This window comes from Caretta caretta, chromosome 9 (genome assembly GCF_965140235.1).
Source record: "Caretta caretta isolate rCarCar2 chromosome 9, rCarCar1.hap1, whole genome shotgun sequence".
In the NCBI taxonomy this organism is placed as follows: domain Eukaryota; kingdom Metazoa; phylum Chordata; order Testudines; family Cheloniidae; genus Caretta; species Caretta caretta.
In genome coordinates this window covers 79,129,897-79,151,279 of record NC_134214.1, presented here as the reverse complement: position 1 = coordinate 79,151,279, position 21,383 = coordinate 79,129,897, and the positions used below count along the sequence as shown (strand labels likewise).

The 21,383-nt window shown below is 47.5% G+C and overlaps 1 protein-coding gene across 7 annotated transcripts in view; it reads left to right on the top strand.

Moving 5' to 3' along the window:
- The window catches only part of STARD8 (StAR related lipid transfer domain containing 8), a 144,276-nt gene that overhangs the window by 29,774 nt on the left and 93,119 nt on the right, over positions 1 to 21,383 (top strand). For 3 of the 7 annotated variants that reach the window (XM_048865023.2, XM_075132463.1, XM_048865024.2), the window contains one exon: positions 5,143 to 5,176. In XM_048865023.2, coding sequence (XP_048720980.1) covers positions 5,143 to 5,176 — 34 coding nt within the window. Of the gene's footprint in view, positions 1 to 5,140; positions 5,177 to 13,802; positions 13,824 to 16,298; positions 16,322 to 21,383 lie in introns of those variants that run through there. The other 4 variants (XM_048865032.2, XM_048865029.2, XM_048865030.2 and 1 more) reach the window with 4 other exon arrangements.

Genomic DNA, 21,383 nt, shown 5'->3' with positions numbered 1-21,383 from the left:
CCCCACAACAATAAATAAGACTTGATTTGCTACAAGCTTCAATCTAAAAATACTGAGCAAACCCTTAAAATTTAGAAGCCTGGCCGTTCCCAGGAGATGGTAGTGGGGTAAGTGCTGTTCCTGGGCCGGGCCATTGCTGCGGGCTCCTTACAGGGCAGGAGAAGGGGAGGCCAGTTCTGGGAACAGCTGTGCTTTCAGAAAGCAGAAGGGACAGAGGACACCACCTCTTGCTCAATATTTCCAACAGGAATCGCTGAGGGTCTGGGACAGGCAGTAGGGCTGAGGCTCTCTTGGTTTCATCTCATTCTCCCTGGTCCCAGGAGTCATTTGTGCTGTGTTTTTTCTAACAAGTAACCAAGCAACAGAAGAATCCCTAGAAATCCACTGACATGGAAAAAATGCACTGGGTTCGAAGGATAGAATTGTAATCCCCATTGTGTTGAGAGATGGAGCAGGAGCTGGTTGGAAGATTGCAGGAGAAGCCAGGGAACATTTGGAAGAGGGATCCTCCCAAGGTTGGAATAGCTTAATGCTTATTAGATCCTAAGGGACTGCTGTTCCCTTTTCATTGCTGTACGCTGTTCAGCCAACTACTATGCCATGCCCAGAGCTGGCTGCATTTCAGTGGGGGGTGCTAAGTGGTGTGTGTGTGTGTTTGGCTGGCTGGCTGAAGCTTGCAGGATCCTTTGAGATGAAAGCTATAGATGCCCCAGTGCTTTAACAAAGCATCCGAACCTTTTCAGCTTTGACTTTCGTTAATTCCTCTGTACTGCTACAGCAATGATGCTGCTTCTGCTTGGGCTTTTCCTGGCAGTGCAGGATTGGACAGAGGTACACAGGCTAGCGACAGCAAAGCTTGTCCCATTTCTCACCTGTGAGGGAAGGATTCAGAAATCCCGCATAAATCCAAGGACCCAGCTCTGAATGCCAGTGGGCACAGCCCTTTTCTGGAGACCCAGTGATAACCCCAAGCTCCCTGCCTCCACATCACTGTACTTTCTTGAATTTGCTGAGCCCAGCTCTTGCTGCGAGCAACACAGCAGAAATGAAGGGGTTAAGCACCTCTTCCTGTGTGCTATCCCCAAGCCCCCGGTGCCCCAGACAGGAAGAAGGGTCCCTGCTGGTTTGTGGGAAAGTCAGACTCACCAGAATGTAACATTCCTAACATTATCCCCAAGGCCCTGCAAGCACATCTGGTGTGATTTGGCCTGGGCCTCCTACTGTGATGAAGTAGCGGGGTGAGGGGGACGGGGAGGGGGCATGTGAGAATATGTGGGGACCCTAAAGGGACTGGGTAGGGGTGGGCTTTGGTGCCTCCTGGCTCGAGCCTTCCAACCCAGTCGAAGGAATGGTCATTGGGGATCACTATTTCTCTCTCATACCTTAGGGCAGTGTCATGGGTTCCCCTACCCCCTACATGCAGTACCGTGGGCAGTGCCATAGGTTCCCCTCTCCTCTCCCCTGTACCTGCAGCACTCCCACCCATCGGTCCCCCGGCCATGCCCTGTGCCTGGGGTATCTCAGGCAGAGCCATGCCATTTTGGGTCATCTCTTTTTTGTTCTGATGAGATTTAGTTACATTTATTTTTGCCTGCAGGAAGCCTCTAGCAATGAAAGGGGAGCAAGTCCTGGGCTCTTTGTGCCAGTGCCGGGGGCATCCGCCCAGCAGCGCTGGGGGGGATGTGAGAAAGCAGCATGCTGCACTCGCTCACGGCGGGCCCCTTCATCATCAAAGAGGCTGCTGCATTTCTAACAAAGCGGAGAGAACGGAATGCAGGCAAAGCCTCTCCAAGAACTGAGCCCAGCAAAGGAGGCTGGGCTGTGTTTTCCTTTCTTTGCTATTATATTTTTTATCCCTGGCTTTTTGTGCTTGGAACGTCCATTCTGCCTGCCACTTCCTGAGCCTGCTAATGTGATTAAAATGTGGCCATCCCCTGCTCACCGACTCCTGCTTGCGCAGTTGCCTGGGCCTCGGGAGACGGGCCCTGTGAGAGGCCTAACTTTTCCTCTGTGGCAGTAGGGGCCAGTCTACACTGGGCACATTTTATAACCACTCTGAAAGCCAGTGGGAGCCCTAGTGTAGACCACCTGGTTGAAGGTGGCCTGACCACTTTTTACTGAAATGGTTCAAGACCACCTAAAAGGTCCAGTCAGAATCAGATGTGTGAGTATGTGGGGGAAGAGAGACCCAAAATCCCCAGGGGAGATTTTGTCCAACACAGACACTCATGAAGACAAGGCCCCTTCCCCAAAGAGCTGGCAGCCCAAATAAATCAGAACATGGGAAGACCGTGGTCTGCTAAGGATTTTCTCACTCTCCCGGCTCGGCTTCCCCATCCGCTGGCCTCTGCAGCACAATCCTCATCCTGTGCTGGTGACCTTGGCCTGGAAACAATCAGGACATCAGCTTCGGCTTTGGTTTGGGTGTGTGAGAACTTTTGAAGTGCTCACAAAAGCTGCCAAGTGATGGTCTTGGAGGCTGATGTTCTGCGTTCAGCCCCAGGACAGGAAGAGTACGAGCAGTGGCTGGGCAAGCACCTCTTGCCATGACACTCCTCAGCCGGACTCTGAGAGCTGGAAGGGAGCTCAGCCTCTGTGGCTCATTCATTCTTTGGCCTCCGTGCTGAATCTACCAGTGAGGGAGTCAGTGTCAATTGTGCTGCTGTTTCTTGGTGCAGTGGACAAGTGTCCACAACGATCTGGGCTGAGGCCCAACAAACTCTTTTTAGACCGTCCCTCAAACCGCCATCAGATAGCAATAAATATTACAACATTTAGTTCTTCCCTGTGGGATCCATGAGAGGAGGGAAGGTGGGCTGGGGGAGAGTGAGAGTGGGGACTTGGTTAGTTCTGTTTGAGGGCCCCTGGTTTGATGCCAGTGGAGTTAGTCCAAAGCTGAGCATTTGGAGTCAGGGATTAATTGAGTCCCAGGGCTCTAGCTGTGTTGAAATTTCCTTACAGTGAAAACTGGAAGGGAAAAGGGCTCCTTAAATAGCTCAGTCCAAGTGTGCAAAGCTTGGTGGCTCAGTAGGCAAATACACAAGATTGTTCTTCATTCCATTCCAGGTGTTTCTTACTCATTTAGCACAGAGGGGTTTGGCATGGACATTGCAGCCTTTTCCCATGTGGGGTGACCCTGGTTCAGCTCCCAGGGAAGAGATGTAATGCAATGGCTCCCAGGCACTGCTTTCTGCCCAACACCAGTATTTCAGGCTTTGGGACTGCTACTCTAGCAGGCTACCATTCTTCCCAAGTTTGTCCCATGGGACTAACTTGTGCATCACGCAGTGTGGTGACATTCTGATCCAAAGCTAGGGTCAGAGTTGACAGAGGGGAGAGATATGAATCATATTTGAAGTGCTGCCTCCATGTGGTTCATCTGGTGACTGGTATCTCAGCCTGTGGCCATGGATTATTAATCCCTGCCTACCAGCAAATCAGAGCCAATCTGTGAGCGTGCCCTGGAATAAGAGCTCCTCCTGTCAGGAGGTGACTAAGATGCCGTGGAATGAGGGACCAGGGTGGGGGAGTCACTTGAGGATCCATGTATATTAATATATATTAATATATTGATATCTGGCTCAAGTGGCTAACCCCATCTTGGGGTCTGGAGTACAGAGAATGGGCCTTTCGCAGAGCCTGTGTGAGTGCAATGTCCACTCGGGTGCTGGGCACCAAAAGCCCTGGCAGGAGGAGCAGGAAAAAACAGGCAGTGTCTCTGATTGGATAGTCACATTTTCAGGGAGCAGGTGGAGGTTGCAAAGGCAGCATGCAGGAGAGAATCTGTCTGCAGCAGCGCTGGGGAGGATGGGAGATTTGCAGAGCCCTGCAAGCTGCAGCATGAGCACAGCTGCATACAGCATGGCTCACAAGCGGCACCCAGAGGCCGGAGAGACTCAGAGCAGATGAGGCTTGTCTCTTAGTTCAGAGCAATAAACCACATCCTTCCTCTTTTCTTTCACTCCCTGGCTCCCAATCTAAAGGTCTCTGTCTATTTGTCTTTCCATCCTAGGGCTAGCTTACCTCAGAAAGGCTTTTGCTGGTAGCTGTAGCCCCCTAGTGGAGACTCTGCTTGTATTGGCCAAAGGAGTTATTTTGCTGATACAGTTAAGCTGGCATAGCTATGTCAGGGGGTTGACTGACACTTCTAACTGACACAGCTATGCTGGAAAAACTTGGTAGCATACACCTGGCCGTAGAATCGGGGTTGAAAAGAATCTCCAATACAAGGGTCCACTTCCCAAATCGTTTCCCCCCTGCTGCTCCCCTCTGTTTTGCAAGTCTCTTCATTTGCTTTCTCTGTGTGGCTCATTCATCTCTAAGTCCAGCTCCAGGCCCCTTGCTGCTGCTTTTCCATGGGGGGGGGAGGAGAGGGGTCCATGCGGTGATGGAAACACTCTTAGTGGAAGTTTTGCAGGCAAATCCCATTGTAATTTTCAGACATGAAATTGAACACAATGTTTCTGAAGTCCCAAATCAGGTGTGTTCTATTCTCTATAGTTCTCCCAATGTATTGTGCCCTGTTTATTTTTGACTAATGCACTACAGTCAGTGGAATTACCCATCACTGTGAAATATCTGTCCTGTCCCTCATATTGTTCTCATTGGCTTGAGAAGGAAAATGATGCTTCCATCCCCAGTGTTTCTCCCCTTTAATGATGAATGTGTTGAGCATCCCCTATGCGCTTGACTCCACAACGCATGGAGGGGAGGTAGTCATTGGCCTCGGGGACCGATATCTCCTCCTCCCCTTCTGAAATTCAGTTCCTTTTGCGTTTGCCTGCTGAAATGATTCTGCTCTATATGGAATGTTGCCTTCTGCAATTTGTTCTCCTTCATGTGCTGGCATCTCCAGTCTGCGCTCAGATCTTGTGGGCGTTTGTTACCTGCCATAGCAAAAGCCAGTTAATGAAATCCTGCTTCTATTACAGCACCTCCTTGGGGTTCCTTTCCTTAGCTTACTTCCCCCAAACACCACTTAATTCCATCATGTAGACTAAGTTGATAATCTGATCCAAGCTGCCATCTTCTGGGAGAGCTTTAGTTGGGTTTGTGATGAAGACACAGAAATTTTAGGGGTTCATGACCAGGAATATAAGAGATTGTAAAGTGATTTATTTTTCTTTTGTTTTGTTTTTACAGTGTTTCACATTACTAGAGGATAAAAGGGACCCAGGTAAGTGGAGATGGCATGTTCTGTTTTTATCAGCAAGAATATATTCATTGTCACCTCTAGATCTGTGTTTTAGTGACGGAGCTACCAGGATATATGCAGAGGCATATAATCATGGGTGTCCTTCCCTTTCCAAGGGAGTGACTTGGGGTATTGCTGGGTTTTCAGTCTCCTTGCAAGTCTCCAGTTTCCCTTCCAAGCTCTTTCCTCCGCTCCCTTTGTCTGTTTCCCCACTTGCTTCTGTGCCTTAGGATAGTGAACCAGATTTGAAGGTTCTGTTATAAAGGTGACATGTCATCTCAAGCACAAAGCACTATGGGGGTGCTAGAGAACCTGTGTGCATCAGCGTCCCTTCTTGTTATCCCAAACTGTGCCTGTCCCTTCCCACCCGCCTAGGCCCTGCACCCCATGCCCTCCCTAAGATAAAAGATTGGTTTGCCTATAAATTTGCTTTAATTGTCAGCAAAGTGGGTGTAATCCCTTCCATTTTGTGCAAGGGGAAATCCTGATTTTAGAAGCAGGAATGGAGAAGTGGCCACCCTCTCTTATTTGTACTGCTGTATCTGCCGACACACACAGAACTATTTTGAAGTGTTAACTCTGCCTTGGTCAGCAAATGTGTGCTCCTCTTTCTTTCCCTTCTCGCTGTTCTCCGGTTCTGTTTTTGTTGGAGAGATGCTGGGTGAACATACTCCCTCAGTTCACAGTGTGCAGCATCAGTGGAAACTTCCTCACTCTGGCATTGGAGTGACTGCGTGTGGCAAACTGCATGGGGTGGTGATCAGAGGTCAGAAGCTGTGAACCTGAAGCCAGGACCCCTAAATTCTGTTTGTGGCTCTGCCACTGATTCCCTGTATGAACTAGGACAAGTCACTTTGCTTTGAGCTTCAAGTTCCCCATCTGAATAATGCGTTTGGCAAGGATGAATTCGTTATAATGTGTTTTGAGGCCCTTGGATGGACGGCACTAGAGAGGGGCCAAATATTCAGTGTTAGTTTGTATTGTCATTCCCAGGGTCCTGATGTGAGGAAGACACTGACAGACCAGAGGGGATTCTGAAATGGATAACAAATGATGATTAAGGAATTGGAGTTAGCAACCTACTGTATAAGGAAAAGGAGACGTGTTCATTTTGGGATTTTCCTGTTTGGGCTGGGTGAAGAGGGGGTGATTGAACCAGTGTCACTGGGAACCTTTGGAGTGGCCAGTTTAAAACCCTGGCTTAGTGCAAACCCGAGTTCTCATAATGAGGCCTTGATTGGGCTATCCTAGAGGAAGGGGGAGAGTCACAGATTCTAGGCTCTGTCTGCTTTGGGGGGACTTACAAAGGCATCTTAAGAGGCATTAGCTCCTCTCTGCTGCTTCTGTTGCCTTTGCCGAAGCAATGGCCAGGAAGCAGCTGTTATCAGTGTGAGCTTACAGTCGATGTTTGCTTCCATTTGCACCAGTGGGCATCCCGGCTATCTCTAGTATGAATAATGCATTGCTTCCCAGGTAATGGGAGACGCGTGCCTCTTCTCATAGTTAGGGCTTTTTGCCTCTTCTCATAGTTAGGGCTTTAAGATATTGAGTTTGTTTACAAGAGCTTTGCCTTGCCCAAGTGCTGCGCAGATACTAATGAATTTTTGTTCAGTGATTGATAGACTAGGCTTAGTGAGGGGCCCTATTGCATTGCCGCTGTCCACTCCCCATTCTGCTGTGTGCACCTTAACCTGCCTTTGGGCTTGGACTGTGCAGGAGCACAAGCAGCCTGCAGAGCTGAAAGGTGGCTAGAGCATGCTAGCTGAGACTCCTGAGGAGTTAGGGCTTGATCCTGCCAGATACTGAGCACCCTCACCTCCTTCGACTTAAATGGGAGTTGGCAATGCCCAGCACCTCATGGGAAGTCCTCAGCACCTTAAAGGCTGAGGGCCTCACCCTGATAAACTAATACTGCAGCCCAAAAATATTGAGAACCATCATTCAAGGCCTAATCCTGCATTCCTTGCACGCCCAAAATTCCTCTGGAGTCACTGGCATCTTTGGGTGTGCAAGGAGTTAGCAGCTCAGGCTAAAGGCCTGTAATGCGCCGTGCTGATAGATAGCAGGCGTGAAGAAATGCACTGCGATCACACTCCGCACTGATTTTAAAGTCCACTGATGCAGAGGAACAGCCCAGCGGTCAGTAGCTCTGTGGCTGAGATGTACATTGATTCGTTTTGTTATCATACCTGCTTCTTTTACCTTGCCAGGTTTGTGATTAAAAAAATCTCTCTTTTGTGACATGAGGGTGTTTGGCTGTATCTGCCCTCATGATAGTTGTATCTGTAATTCTCCACTGGTGCAGCTGGGAGCAAGGTTGAGTGCAGACAAGGTATGGGAGTTTTACCGTCAAGTCCTCCAAACCTGCTAGGGTGAAAACACCTGCCCCTTATCTGCAGCTTCCACCTTTGCTCCCACCTATAGAACTGTGCTGAGGGAAAATGACAGTTCAGGGATTTTTCTGGGAATAGATGTAGCTGTTGGCTCTGGCTGCATGGTGTGTTGTAAGCCCCCTGCAGCATGGGAATTCCGAGAACAAGGCTGGCGTGCACCCGCTCCTTGCCTTGTGGTTTCCTGAGACGAGGTCAGTTTTAGCAGCCCTGTAAATAGTTACAGGGGCCCTGAAGCATCCTAAAGCCACATTCTCTCCTCTTTTCTTTACACAGAAAAGGTCAAGAGAAATGCCTTTATATAATTATCCATGGGCAGCAACAGAAAAGGGGAGGGGGAGGAAGGAGCTCACTGATGACTGGAGTCTGTTCCAGAGTGAAACAGGAAACACATTACTGTTGCTAGCTCATGGTATATGGGTGGGGATCTCCAAGGTAGTTTTCATAACTGGAGGGCAATGACCTTGCTTGTTTTTCAGCCACTAAAAGATTAGATTTAGCTCTGAGCCCTAGCCGGTGAAAAGCTCCTGGTAACAAGGGTGCTTTGTGAAGGGGACTGGAGAGTAATCCTGGGTGGTCTCTATTCACCCTTTCACTGGGGAGATTAACAACATGAATCTTGAGAGCTTGTTAATGAAGGTTAAAGAGCCATGTGTGCAAGTGAAAGGGCCAGCGAGATATTTTGCCCCGCAAACAAATCACATCCACAATTAAGACTTTTGGGGGAGGGGAAAGAGGATACTGGTATTTCTTGGTTAAAGACATCTATAGTATCAGGGCTTCCTGGCAAATATGTAGTTAAACTAGAAAAGCACTACTTTTAATTTCACAGTCCTTCAGCTCTACACCTTCCCTGCCATCTCTACACATGCGGGGACATTGGAGCTATTTGGTCACCTGGAGCTGGCCACTAGAGGGACACTAATGAGGAGCTGCACAAAGTCTTTGGCTCAGAACACAGGATTAATAAAATCTCTTTCTTAGATAAGTGGTTCTTTATTTTTGTATTCGAGAATTTGCATGTGTGTTGTTTGCAATTATATGGACTGATTGAAGCCATGGTTGGTTATTTCTGTATCATTCACTCCACATCTTGTCTGCAGACAGGTATCAAATATCAAAGGGCAAGGTTAATGAAAGAAACATTGAAATCTGGCCCGTTAAAATGTAGGCTTGTGGATTTATGTCCTATATATTTACCAGAACGATACAGGTACCACTGCTGATATTTCCGGAAAGAAGAGTCAGAGTGGTGAAGCCCAGGCAGAAACCCCATGGGTTTAAGAAGACCCTGGCAATAGTAGTTCAGTCAATGTGGCAACCACAGTTACAAGAGAAGTTCCCTCCTCTGAAGAGCTTTTAATTTAATTAGAGATCCTGCCTGAACATTGGGAGAGATGGGATCTGTATCCAAACTTTGTAGCTCAGGCCCATCTGTAAATCTTAGTAGGTGTGTATGGTAGATAGGACAGCAGTTCAGAGCAAGAGGTTATGAAGGTTTTGTGGGTGAGTACAGTGTTAGAGACCTCATGAAAGAGGTAGGATTTCAAGAGGTGAGAGGCCGCTTGCTGGAGTGGGGAGGTTGTTCCATGTTTATGCCTTGTAGCTGAATAGGAAAGTGCCTGTCCTAGTCCTTCCATCCTCTGCAGAGCATGGTCACAATACTTTCTTCTCCATAATCCTGTCCATTGTCCCCTGGGAAACTACCTGGATTGACTTTCTGGGCCATTTCCTGTTCCACAACAAAAACAGTCCTCAAATTCCTTTTAAAACCCTACCTATTAACGTGCAGGATCTGAGATCAGCTGGTCATGCTGCAGTGACCCCTCTAACTGACCTCCTGTTCTGTGGAATTCCCATTGTTGTTGTTTCACAGAATAGCTGGATATGACATGATCAAAGCCCTCTGTCAGTAATGAAAATCTGTATTTTTTCCCATCTCTTTGAGGAGGGGAGGGGTTCAAGTGTCTGTGGCTCATACAATCTGGGGCCACTCTGCTAAGACTGTCCCTGCCCCTGATGGCAATCAATGCTTATTGTGATGGTGGTTTTTGTCCATTCAGAACTGAATTGAAACTCCCACTAAATTTCACACAGGCCACCAAACAGCCATTGCTACTAACCTGCCTATATAGGATCCAGAGAGATGAAACATTCCAGATATCTGTGCTAATCCCCTGAGCTCCCCAGAAAACTGGCATAATTTTATCCTGAGACTGAAATAGCTAGAACCATTCACTAACTGCCAGGATATTAGCTAAACAGAGGGGAAACCTCAGTCGTTCTGCTATGGACCCTCCCATCCCCAGACACTATTAATTAAGCCTACTGCCTCTTTGCTCCATCCCATTGGCTCCCGTCTTTCCCAGTAGAGAGTTCTCCCTCTCTCCCTTCCCTTTTGCTGTGTTCCCACCTTACACGGCAGCTCTGCCCTGTTTCTCGCACACAAAACGTGAGTACTCCCTGGCACCAAGCCTATCCTTTCAGACAGATTCTGTTCAAGGACTGAGGCTACATTTTCATAGGTGTCCTACCCCTTCACTTCCTTAATGACATTAACCAAACTTTCCATCTATTGTTCTGAGCAAAACAAGAAGGAAAGAATTACACACAGGCCACACTCTAAATACAAATACATCTATATAATGTTCGTCCAAGAAACGAGGCTTGAGAGCATTCGCTACAGGGAGGGTAATTCCTACCTGCCCTCTGCCATATTGGGGTCCAGGAAGTGGGCGGGCAAAGCCCGCCCACTGCTACAGAATCCCCCTCCAGCCTAAGGCGGGGGTTCACAGGACCTGGAAAACCAAATAATTATGGGGGACAACTAATGAATAACAGGGACAGGAGTGCAGTCAAAGGGTCAAACGAAGGGAACCAGATGAATGGCAAGAAATAGGAACCCCAGTACAGCTTGCTGAGTGGCTGATGACAAGGTGAGGTCTAACAATAATGACTTTTAAACAAAAAAATGATATCAAGCAACAGTGATTCTCCAAAGTGGGCTACCTCAGCAGAGCTCTCTGAGATAACACACATGGGGAATAGGTCAGTATGCAGTGTTTGGAGTTCCAAAATAACTCAATGAAAATGTTAGCTATCTATCATCACAGCTGGGTTACGCTCGCTTTATATTTATACATGAGCTTTCTGGAGTTGTTTTCTGTAGGTTCCAGCCTTCTGGCTCAGGGATCTGGACCTTCTATTTTTGTCCCAGACCAAGTCTGCATTCACTCCCCGGGCTGCGGCATTGTGCATTTGTTTAATTGTGTTACTGGGTTGAGTTGTCTGAAGAGAATGGTTGGGATTTGGTCTGAGTCACTGGTTGAACAGGAAGCGCCGAATAGATTGTGTTTGGGCACTGGTCTCAAGTAACTGGGAAAAGAAAGCAGTTTCTCTCTCTCTCAAAAGTTGTATTTTTAGTGCTCCCATTGCTATTGACCTACACACAGACTGAATGCAACTGGGTGATGGTTGAAGTGGGCCAGCATGGGTTGTGACTGGGCATTAGTTTAGCTGTGAAAAGAATGGAATTTGCATATTGAGACATGCTGAAAGGGCCACAGCAAAAGCTCATGGTGGCAGCAAGGTTTGCATGTAGCTGTAATGGGATGGTAAGCAATTCCACAAAAAAAGGGTTAAATCTCATTCTGACTGTCTGAGTGCCTTTGACCACTAAGCCAAGGCAACAACTGAACGGAAATGTCGCAAAAGGCGAAGTCAACTGGAAAGAGCCAACAAACTCATTACACGTGGGGATGGGAAACATGTGAAATGATGACCAGTTTCCATTTGGACTTTTGAACAATTTTTTTTAAAAATAGTGGAAAATACAGTCATCAGTCTGGGTTCCAATTGCAGAGGTAGGGAAAAAATGAGCTGAATGTGATTATTAGTGGTTTTGATGCTGCTGTTTGACTTGACATGTGATGAAAGGGAATCTCAATTCTCCTTCCTCTTCTCTCTTTCTCTCTCTTTCTCTTTCAATCTGTGTGGTCAGCCTTGTGCTCGGCTGATGAGTCATTCTGAAGCTCTGGTACCTTTTGTTAAAAAAGAAACTTCCAGACCCCTCTGTTGTGTCTCAGGCAGATTTGAAACAAGACCCTCCTGGTAAGGCTGTTTGCTCCCCCACCTGTCTTGGGCACTTTCTAACTGAAGATCTTTAAGTCTTTCTGGCTGTGTGACTGGAGTGGGGCCTCTGAGGATTTTCTGCTTTTGTTTTGTGGGGGGAAGTCACCGCTTTTTAAGTGGCCCCTTTCCTGTACCACTACAATGCCCAGCATGAAACTGCATCAGCGGAGGCTATGATCAAACAGCTGGAAAACGGGAGTGATTAGTTCAAATGCCTTAAGGAGGTAAATCCTTACTTTCTAAGTAAGAATATATGCATTAAAAATTGCCGTGCCAAGGTAGGGTGACCAGATGTCCTGTTTTTATAGGGACAGTCCTGATATTAGGGGCTTTGTCTTATATAAGCTCCTATTACTCCCCACTCCCCCCGTCCCAATTTTTCACACTTGCTGTCTGGTCACCCTATGCCAAGGCAATTTGAAAGCAAACAGGTGGCCTTTGCTTTCTTTCCTTAGGGTACGTCTTCACTACCCACCGGCTCCGCGGGCAGTGATTGATCTATCGGGGATCGATTTATCGTGTCTCATCTAGACGCGATAAATCGATCCCCAAATCGACGCCTGTACTCCACCTCGGCAGGAGGAGTAAGTGGACTTGACGGGGGAGCCGCCGTGGTCGACTCGCCACCGTGAGGACGGCCAGGTAACTCGAACTAAGATACTTCGACTTCAGCTGCGCGAATAGCTTAGCGGAAGTTGCATATCTTAGTTTGAACTACTCCATAGTGTAGCCCAGGCCTTAGATTCGTTCTGGATCTGGAGACAGTCTCCCCTCAATGGTAGGATCTTTGGAAATCCCTCTTTCTGCCCCAAAAGGAGACTCTGCGATTGTTTCTGAACTTCTAAGCACTTTCTGTTTGGTTCAGTTTATCCATGACCATTTAATTCCGCCCCCCCCCCCCCCTTGTGCAAGGTAGTTTGGTGCTGGAGACTCTGCAATTGAACCATTCGGTCCAGTTCATGATTTATAAACTCTGATAGTTTATGCCTGTCTTCCAGGGATGTTTTTATCCATGTGGGTTTTATATGTTGCTCAACTAAAATACAATTTCAAAGCTGATCTTGGAAACACGCATTTCCACGCTGCAGTTTCCATAACTCTGAATGGTCACCCAGAGGCAGATATCATTATACTGCCACTCTCAGCAGGAGTTGCCATCTCATGGTCCTGAGTGGGACTGAGGGAATGTAGCTCCCATATGAAGTCATCGGGCGTGGAGGATTTTCCAAGGCAGTTATACGGGGAGGGGTTAAATAAAAGTGTTTCTTTACTACAATTTTGAACATCTCCTGTTTGTCACCTGGCCCCTTTTAGGCCCTTAGGAGAAAGCCACAGCACAAGCAAACATAACTGAATAAAACAATCCTCATATCCATCCACCCTTTCCAGGCTAGTCCAAAAGGCAGCTTTCTGCATTCATATGGTCCTGATGCCACAGTGACTAACTCCCATGAAACAAACCAAAACTATATCATAAAAGCTGTTGCTTAGAGCAATTTGGCCACAGACATCAACTTTCCCCATAGATGGTCCCTTAGAAACTAACTCTCAGAAGCAAGAAGCATCTCCAGCTTGTTATGAAATGCCCAACTGTTTCTTGTGCAGTCATTTCTTTCTCTTCCTACCATAAACCTTCTCTGGAGTAGAGTTACTGGATTGTGGAGTTGAACTGCAGTTCCAATCCCTTGTTTTGGTTCCCACATCCTTCTGGGGTTTTAACTTCAGACTTGAAAGTTCTTCTGTGTCCTGCAGCTGACAATGTGCTGATCCCACTTTTAACACCTGATCCTATCAAACACCCTGGGATATTCTTTGTGGGACAGAATTAGAAGAATCATCACCAGGGAATGGGATTTTTCCTTGTGTTGGCCAGAATACAAATTGTTTACAAGAAGAGAGTGTGGGGAATAATTAGGCAACAAGGCCCCAATTGTCTGATACCAAAGGAATTGCTTCTTTATGTTCAATACATGGATTGTTTTTTTTTTTTCCCAAGGCTGCAAAGCCGTGATTCAAGGAAACAGGAAAGAAATTGCAGGCTAGAAAGTACACTAGTATGTACATCCTCTGGACAGCTTGTGTGAGACCAAAAGGACCATAAGACAAATGTGAGTGCATTTCTTTACTTGCATGAAATGAGAATTAAAGGAATGCACTGAAAGGCAAAGAAATTGAGCTGTGCCTATGTTTTTCTATGGTAAGAGCGTCTACAAATAATCTGCATTAAACATGCAAAAGAAACATTATGCCTCCTCTTTGGACACTGTTACTGGATCCATTCCTACTTCTGCCTGGGGAGATCGCTACAGTCTTGGCCTGCCGGTATGCAAGAGGCCGGTGGGTGCTTTGTAATACGGTAGTGCATGTGCCTAGAGCAGTGCTTTTCAATCTGTGGTCTGTGGGCCCTGGGGGTCTACAGACTATGTCTAAGATTTCCAAAGGGGTCTGCACCTCCATTTGAAATTTTTTAGGGGTCTGCAAATGAAAAAAGGTTGAAAACCACTGATCTAGAGTTATTCAGAACATTCTAATAAGATCAAAGAAAAGCAGACATTGTTAAAGTCTAGTCCAACCAGGTCTGCTCCACCAGCTTGTCAACAAAGGTATTCTGCAGTCCAATCTTAAATGTCCTGAGTGCTAAGGCTCCCACTCCTTTCCTTGGGAGATGGTTCAGTGGCCTAAGAGAGCTACGTGTTTCCTGGTATTCAGAGCGATATTAGTGTATGTCTTCACTGCAAAAATAGGTTGGATTTTAACTTGGGTTAGCTAACTCAGATTAAAATAGCAGTGAAAACACGGCAACTCTTCTTTTAATATGGTTTAGCAGCTTGAGTTCAAACCGACGGTGGAGACGGGTTGGGCTAGAGTTGCTAACCTGAGTTAAAAGACGAGTTACTGTGTCTTAATGGTTGTGTTAATCTGAGTTACCTAACTGAGGCAAGGTAACCCAAGTTAAAAACACACTTTTTTCCCTTTCAGTGGAGATGTACTCAGAGAAGCTAAAATGCTGTTGAATACACTTTGAGACAGATGGGATAATAAGAGAAATAACCTGTAAGTCACAGAGTTCTGGTGGCCCCATGATATATGCTCTAGGCTGTCATTTGGGAAACTTGGATTTGACTCCTGATCTTGCTTAGCACACTGACCTGGCAGGAGCTGAGATGATGCAGAAGCAGCATACTTTGCCTATGGGCCCTGACCCCATTTCATTGTTCTGTGAGCCCCTCACCCATGTAAGGACCTATCTTGAAAGGATGTGAAAGTTTTTCTTGGCTGCAGCAGGCACATGACTGCAATGTGGGAGCATGAGGAATTGGGGAAGCACAGCAGAGAACACTGAGGGCTGTGACTAGACGGGAAGGCTCCTCCCCATCAAAAACCCCTGTCACTGGTAAGATCCTGTAATGAAGAAGCAGCACCATCAACAATGAACTTAAGCCTACAGGAAAAAAGCAACTGGTTGCATGTTAGAAGTGATGAGGGACTTGGAGAGGGACCAAGTGATGGGAAGGAAAATTAAAAGGACATGGGCCTTGAAGTGCAGCTCTGAGTGTGTGTTATAGAGACTGGGCAGAGTTGTGTTTTTATATATATAAATATATATAAAATATATGTGTATTTATATATATAAATTTTGACTCATAATATCAATATTTGTAAGCATTTTTTTCTAATGTAAAGGTTCACCAGTGTGGGAAATGATGGGAGGGCTAGACAGTAATTATTTACTAACAGTCCAGGTTGAGATTCAAAAAGTGAAAGCTTTTAGAACTGTTAAAACACCAGTTGTTGACATCACGTCAAAATCTGCCAAGTGCCCTTAACATCCCACTGGGATAAGTTTTCAAGCAGCCTGTTTCTGGCTTTGCCGATGCGTGAGTTTTGAGTGTGATTGATGGACGTGTGTCTGTGGGTGTGGTTGGTGAAATGACATTTCCCCCTATTTACTGATGACAATGCAAGGTCTAGGGGCTGGCAGCGCACGGTCCCCCGAGAACCCCAGCTGGGAGCCCGGGCTCGGTCCCCAGAGCCCGGGGGGTACCTGCGGTTGCTCTCCAGGGCTATGCCCTGGGCTTAGTTTCCCGCGGGTGCGGACCGGCGCTCTGAAGCCGGCACAAGCAGGCGAGGCCCCGCGGGGCGCTGGGGGCGGTGCAGGGGATGGAGGATACCCCGGAAGGGGCTTTGCTGGAGGCGGGAGCCGAGGGATGCTGGAGCCCCTGGGCTGCGGGAAGGGCGAGGCGCCACGGGGATGGGCTGGCAGAAGAAGGCGGCGGCCCTGGGCCCGGGGAGATCCGGCGCCCGGCCATGCCCCATCCGCAGCCTCCGGGCGGGCCCTGGGGGTGAGCCCCAGCCGCGGGGCGGGGGCTGCCGGCGGCGGAGCCGGGGCAGAGCGTGGGCAGGAGCAGGGGAAAGGCCGGCTCGCCCTGCCCGCGCCGCGCTCTGCCCGCGGCGCCCATGGGGAGTCCGGACCGGCTGCGGGCCGAGCCCGGGCGCCCCCCGCCCTGGAGCAAACGGTCCTTCAAGCTCCGCTTCCAGCGCGCCGCGGCGCCCTGCACCTGGAGGCGGTGGGGCCTGAAAGGGGGCGGCCGAGAGCTGGGGCCAGGTGAGCAGAGGAGCTCCGCTCGCCCCTCCGTCCGTCCGTCCCTCTGTCTGTCTGTCCCTCGGCAGTGCCTGGCCTGCCGCTGCCTCACTGCCTTCCCCTGTCTGTCTCTCCGTCCTCCCCCCGCCCCAGGGTCTGTCTTCCCTTGTCTGACTGTCCTGCCCCAGGATCTCTCTTCCCTTTTCTGTCTGTCCTTCCCCCCGCCCCAGGATCTGCCTTCCCTTGTCTGTCTGCCTTCCCCTGCCTCACTGCCTTCCCCTGCCTGTCTGTCTGTCCTTCCCCCTGCCCCATGATCTGCCTAACCCTGTCTGTCCTCCCCCCTTCCCCAGGATCTGTGTTCCCTTTTCTGTCTGTCCTTCCCTCTGCCCCTTGATCTGCCTGATCCTGTCTGTCCTTCCTCTGCCCCAGGATCTTCCTGACACTGCCTCAGTGCCTTGCCCTGTCTGTTCCTCTCCCTGCCCCATGATCTGTCTTCCCCATCTGTCTGTCCTTCCCCCGCCCCAGTGCCTGTCCCTATATGGCTCAATCAATGTCTGTCCTTCCTTCTGTCCTAAGAGTAAGAGGACCTTTGTCCGTCTATCACTTTCCTGTACCTGTGTGTCCTTTCAGTGTCTGTTCATCCCTCTGTCTCTCACTCAGCATCTGCCCTTCCTTCTTCTTTCCTAGGATCTCTGTCCCCCTTTCACTCTTTTTGCCTTATTGGTGTCTGCCCTTTTCTCTGTCCCTGTGTCTGCAAGCAGCCCTGCAGTGTGACAGGGACTGGAGGTTATGTGGGCTGTTCCCTTCTCTCAGTGCCACGTGTCCGATCTGGGCACTCTCCACGTTTCCATATGTTTTAGATCTGAAGAGAGTGGGAGGCAGCAGGGGGAGGAAAATCAAAAGAAAAGTCCCAGACTTTCCAGGGATTGGGGGGTGGGGGGATGCATGTGGACACTGAGCTATGGTTTGGTTTTAAATCCCTCTTGGGAGCTGATGTTGCTAAAGCACTCCCTGTCCTAAAACAGCCTGTAATCTGGGAGCTGTTCACGTTTGGGAAGTAACAGATTTAACCTTGTGCTTGGGGTGGAGGGATTTCAGACCATTGTTCGGTTTTAAATATATTTAGATCCAGAAGAAACCTCTAGCAACTAGCTGTCAGGCTGACAAATCCATTGCGATGTAGTATGAGTCTAAGCTATAAAGTATTATGGAATGATGGCAGCTGCTCTGGAATGAAGGCGGAATGGCGTGTTTATAATAAGTTGGGCTTTTGGCACCTGGACCCCCATTCTAAAATCCCTTCCCTCCCTCCCCCCGCAAAAGAAATCATATGAGCCTCAAAGTTCCTATGTTACATCTGGGCCGAATGTAGGGGCTTTCTCGCAAACCTGAAGTGACTCAGGTGAATGGTTTCTGAATTATGGCTCCATAAAAATCGAGGTTTCGGTTCGAAAGTCTTCTGACGTCTCTGTTACTGCCGTGCATCAAATCAGAGGAAAGAAGAGAGACAGACTTCAGCAGAGATCACAAGTCCAGGACCAACATTTAATTGATTAATGGCAAATGATCAAACTTGCTAACATTCCCGTTAGGATTGTCGCTTGGGAACTTAGGCTCCAGTGGGCTCACAGACGGGTGGTTGGAATCAACACTCATTAGAATAGCCTGGACATTGTGGGCAAATTCAGGGGTGGAGTTAGAGTGGGAGGCATTGTGCACATTACACAACATCCTCCCAATGGAGATCTGATGATCTGGGGAGAAGGCGTGGGGGAGACTCAGATGTGCAGACCTCTGGAGGGTGGTATATGGGGGAAGAGGGCATGCAGACATGGCAGGTGGGTTTGTAGCTTAGAGGTATGGAGAGGCTGCAAGAGGTTTAGGGCTTAGAAGCCGTTTTAATGGTGCTGGGTTGAAAAAACAGGCTGATCTGTAAAAGAGAGAGGGCAGTGTATAGCAGGGTGTCTCTGAGACTTTGGTCTGAATTAGCTCAAATTTGGTGACTTTCTGGGCACACTGCAAAAGATAGGGTCTCTGAAGAAGGCTGAGGTTGTGTTTCCAGGATGATTAAGGGCGTGGGTGGTTGGCAGTCTGAGTTCCTGTGGAAATGATTTTAATGCTGCTGAGGTTTAATTTAATTGTATTTATTATGTGATTAATTACATCAGGGCACCTAGGTGTCTTTATTATTTGAAACCCAAATAAAATAAAAATACTAGCCCTGCTTAGCTTTTCAGGTTTTGGGGCAGGGCCAGTGTTTTTTGTTACATGTTATCCTCCCTTCTCTATACAACATATCACTCATGGATCATCGGGGGGAAGTTCTTGCAAAACATTTTGATTTTGTCAAATCAGAGTTTTCTGATAGAAAACTGTTCCGCTGGAAATGTTTGCTCCAGTTATAACTATCCACTGTACCCCTACTGAGTTTGCTATCTTGGTACCCTTCCTATAAGCATTGTATTTTGGGTATAGCTTTTCACCCAGTGAAAAACATTCTTGTAGAATACTTGATTCCTTTCCCCCGCATATATCCTGTTAGTGTATTTGTAGATGACTACGTCTCCCCTTAGTCTCTCTTTTCTAGACCGGATGCATTGTGAGATACATCATTTAGCTACCAGGATTTTCACTTCTGACAGGGAGTGTAATCAATGAATTTAGTTCACAAATTTTTACGTGTAAAGTATTTTTAAATTTTAATTATTTTTTTTAAAAAGCAAAACTTTTCATGAACAATTGTCAACATTATCAATATTTTCTGAAATGTTTTGTGACATTTTTTATCTAGCTTTTTTCAACCTTTTAAAATAATTTTTAACTTTGTGTTAGAAGTCCATTTTTTAGTCAGACATACCAACCCGCAGTTTTGGAAAACAAATTTTGATAATGATTTTGAACATTATTTGAATAAAAGTGTTGATAAAAATATATAGATGAAAAAAATAAGGGAAATTTTTTCAAAAGCCAGACAAGAATATTGATCCATGTTGACTTCTGTGCAATGGGAAAACTTTGAATTTTTTCTCAACATCTTTTTTTCCCCCTCGGTTTCTCAACTTAGTGAAGAGTCTGTGACTAGTACCTGCCCCACAGCCCCGAGGGAGAGTGAGTGACTTGTGGTGCTATCAAATGACCCCTCAGGAATGGCATAGACATGATTTGGAGGAGATTGAATACAACTTTCCTTACCTGGAAGGAAATGTTAGGTTGCCAGGGGAAAGGAGAAACAAAGGAAGGAGAATAAAGGGATCCTAAAGAAACTTGCCATTGAAATAACCAACTCTGTAAAATTGTGTGTGGACCCTGAAAGGATGTTTCCATTAATCTCTTGTGTGTCACAGGCCCAACCCTCAGAGGTGTGTCAAATGCCCAGAATGAAGGACGCGGCTATGGTCAGCAGAGAATGCAGCATGACGTGCTGTGGGCTAGGTTTCTTTGACAGGCCTTGAAGTTTCCTGCAACTTCCAGACTTGGCATTTCGGATCTCAATCATTTTTTAGTGCTAGGACTTCATCTCAGTGTGCTGGATGATGACACTGCGGTGTGAGGGCCACCTTTGCTGGTGAAGAGAGAGAGCTCAGAGGGGTAGGAGTATGTTCTGGAATGACCTGGCACTGGTGCTCCAGGGCTCAGTATGTCCATCCTTATTGAGGATATGGTATTCAGAAGCCGTCGCTGCTCCCAAGCCAGACAGACCCCGTTCAAAGATTTTTGTGGGATTAGCCAATATCTTGTCTGCTTTGTGGCTATGCCTTTTTGTTTATCTTGGTAAACATGGACTCTGCTCCCTGACCATAGCCCAGGTTTGAAAAACACTGCCTTAGACTTGCAAACGACCCCCCACTATCTTGGGAACAATACACCAGTCTCAGCCTACCTCCCTCCCAATGTTCCCCCTCTTTATCATGCCCCAGGTGGGCTTCTTTTGTGGTCACCTGATTGCAAAGCACAATAACCACTTCCCACACCAGGCTATTTTGGCTGGTCAGCTGCAGTCCGGTTGATACTGCAGGGCCCAGAGAGGTCTGAGATACTTGCTTCTTCATCATCCCCTTGCCTCTGGTGGTCCCTTTGGACTACTTGTGGCATGCAATTTCAGGGCCAGCTCACACTGAATTCAGTAGTAACCTCCCTTCCCCTTGATTTGAACAGGAGCAGGATCAAGCACTCTGGCTTTTGAAACAGATGAGTTTGGGGTGGCTGAGCTGGTTGCTTCCTGTCTCTGTTCAGTAGCTTGTCCCCCTTGCAGTGGCTGGAGACATTTGACTCTGGTTCAGCAGTGGCTGAATAATCCAGATTCCTTGGCTGAATTCCTGCTGTTTCGCTGAGATCTGTGGCTGCTGTTTCAATTGCCCTGTGCACTGGGAAAGACACAGGACCCTTGTTACATGAAATCAAATCCTATGAATGATGCTGTTGTATGTCTGTCTCTTCCCCCCGCCCACTCCTTTGGAAACTGGGGAATTAATTCTTGTCTTGACTAATTCCTGATGGAAGCAAATGGATGGGATCAAAATGCAAGTAGCTGGGATTTCCAACATATTAAGACATGGCAGTGAGAGCTCAATGAAATACCCATCACCTGATGCCATCAAAATACCCTTGGCTTGGTAAGAGCGTAACTAGGCCTGCCTGGTGTATTTCTGCAGTTGTCAATACTGCTGAAGAATGAAACTGGTGCCTATTGAATTGAGATAGAATGGACCAAATTTATGCCTGGTTCCTGGAATCCTCTGGGATAGATTTGGGCCAACACTTTCAAAGAAACAGCAGTAAATATTCCTTTCTTTTTCTGTTATTTGCTTTAGGGTCTGTGTTTGTGTCTTTGCTGTCTGGACAGCTTGTGAGGATCCTAGTGGCAATACATCCATGCCCAGCATGTGAGATCCTTGCGGTCGCAAAGTCTAATTCTTGCCCTTCTTTCCTTTGCTTTTGGGGAAGGAAATGTTACATCATTATTCTACAAAGCCAATGCGTATTGCAAAAACAAATCACTGTTGTGTGCTCTGAAAGCCACCTGTATCTGAAGGATGTAAACCTCAAGGAGAAAGAGCAATCGTAAGGGGTGCCCAAGAGGTATGGC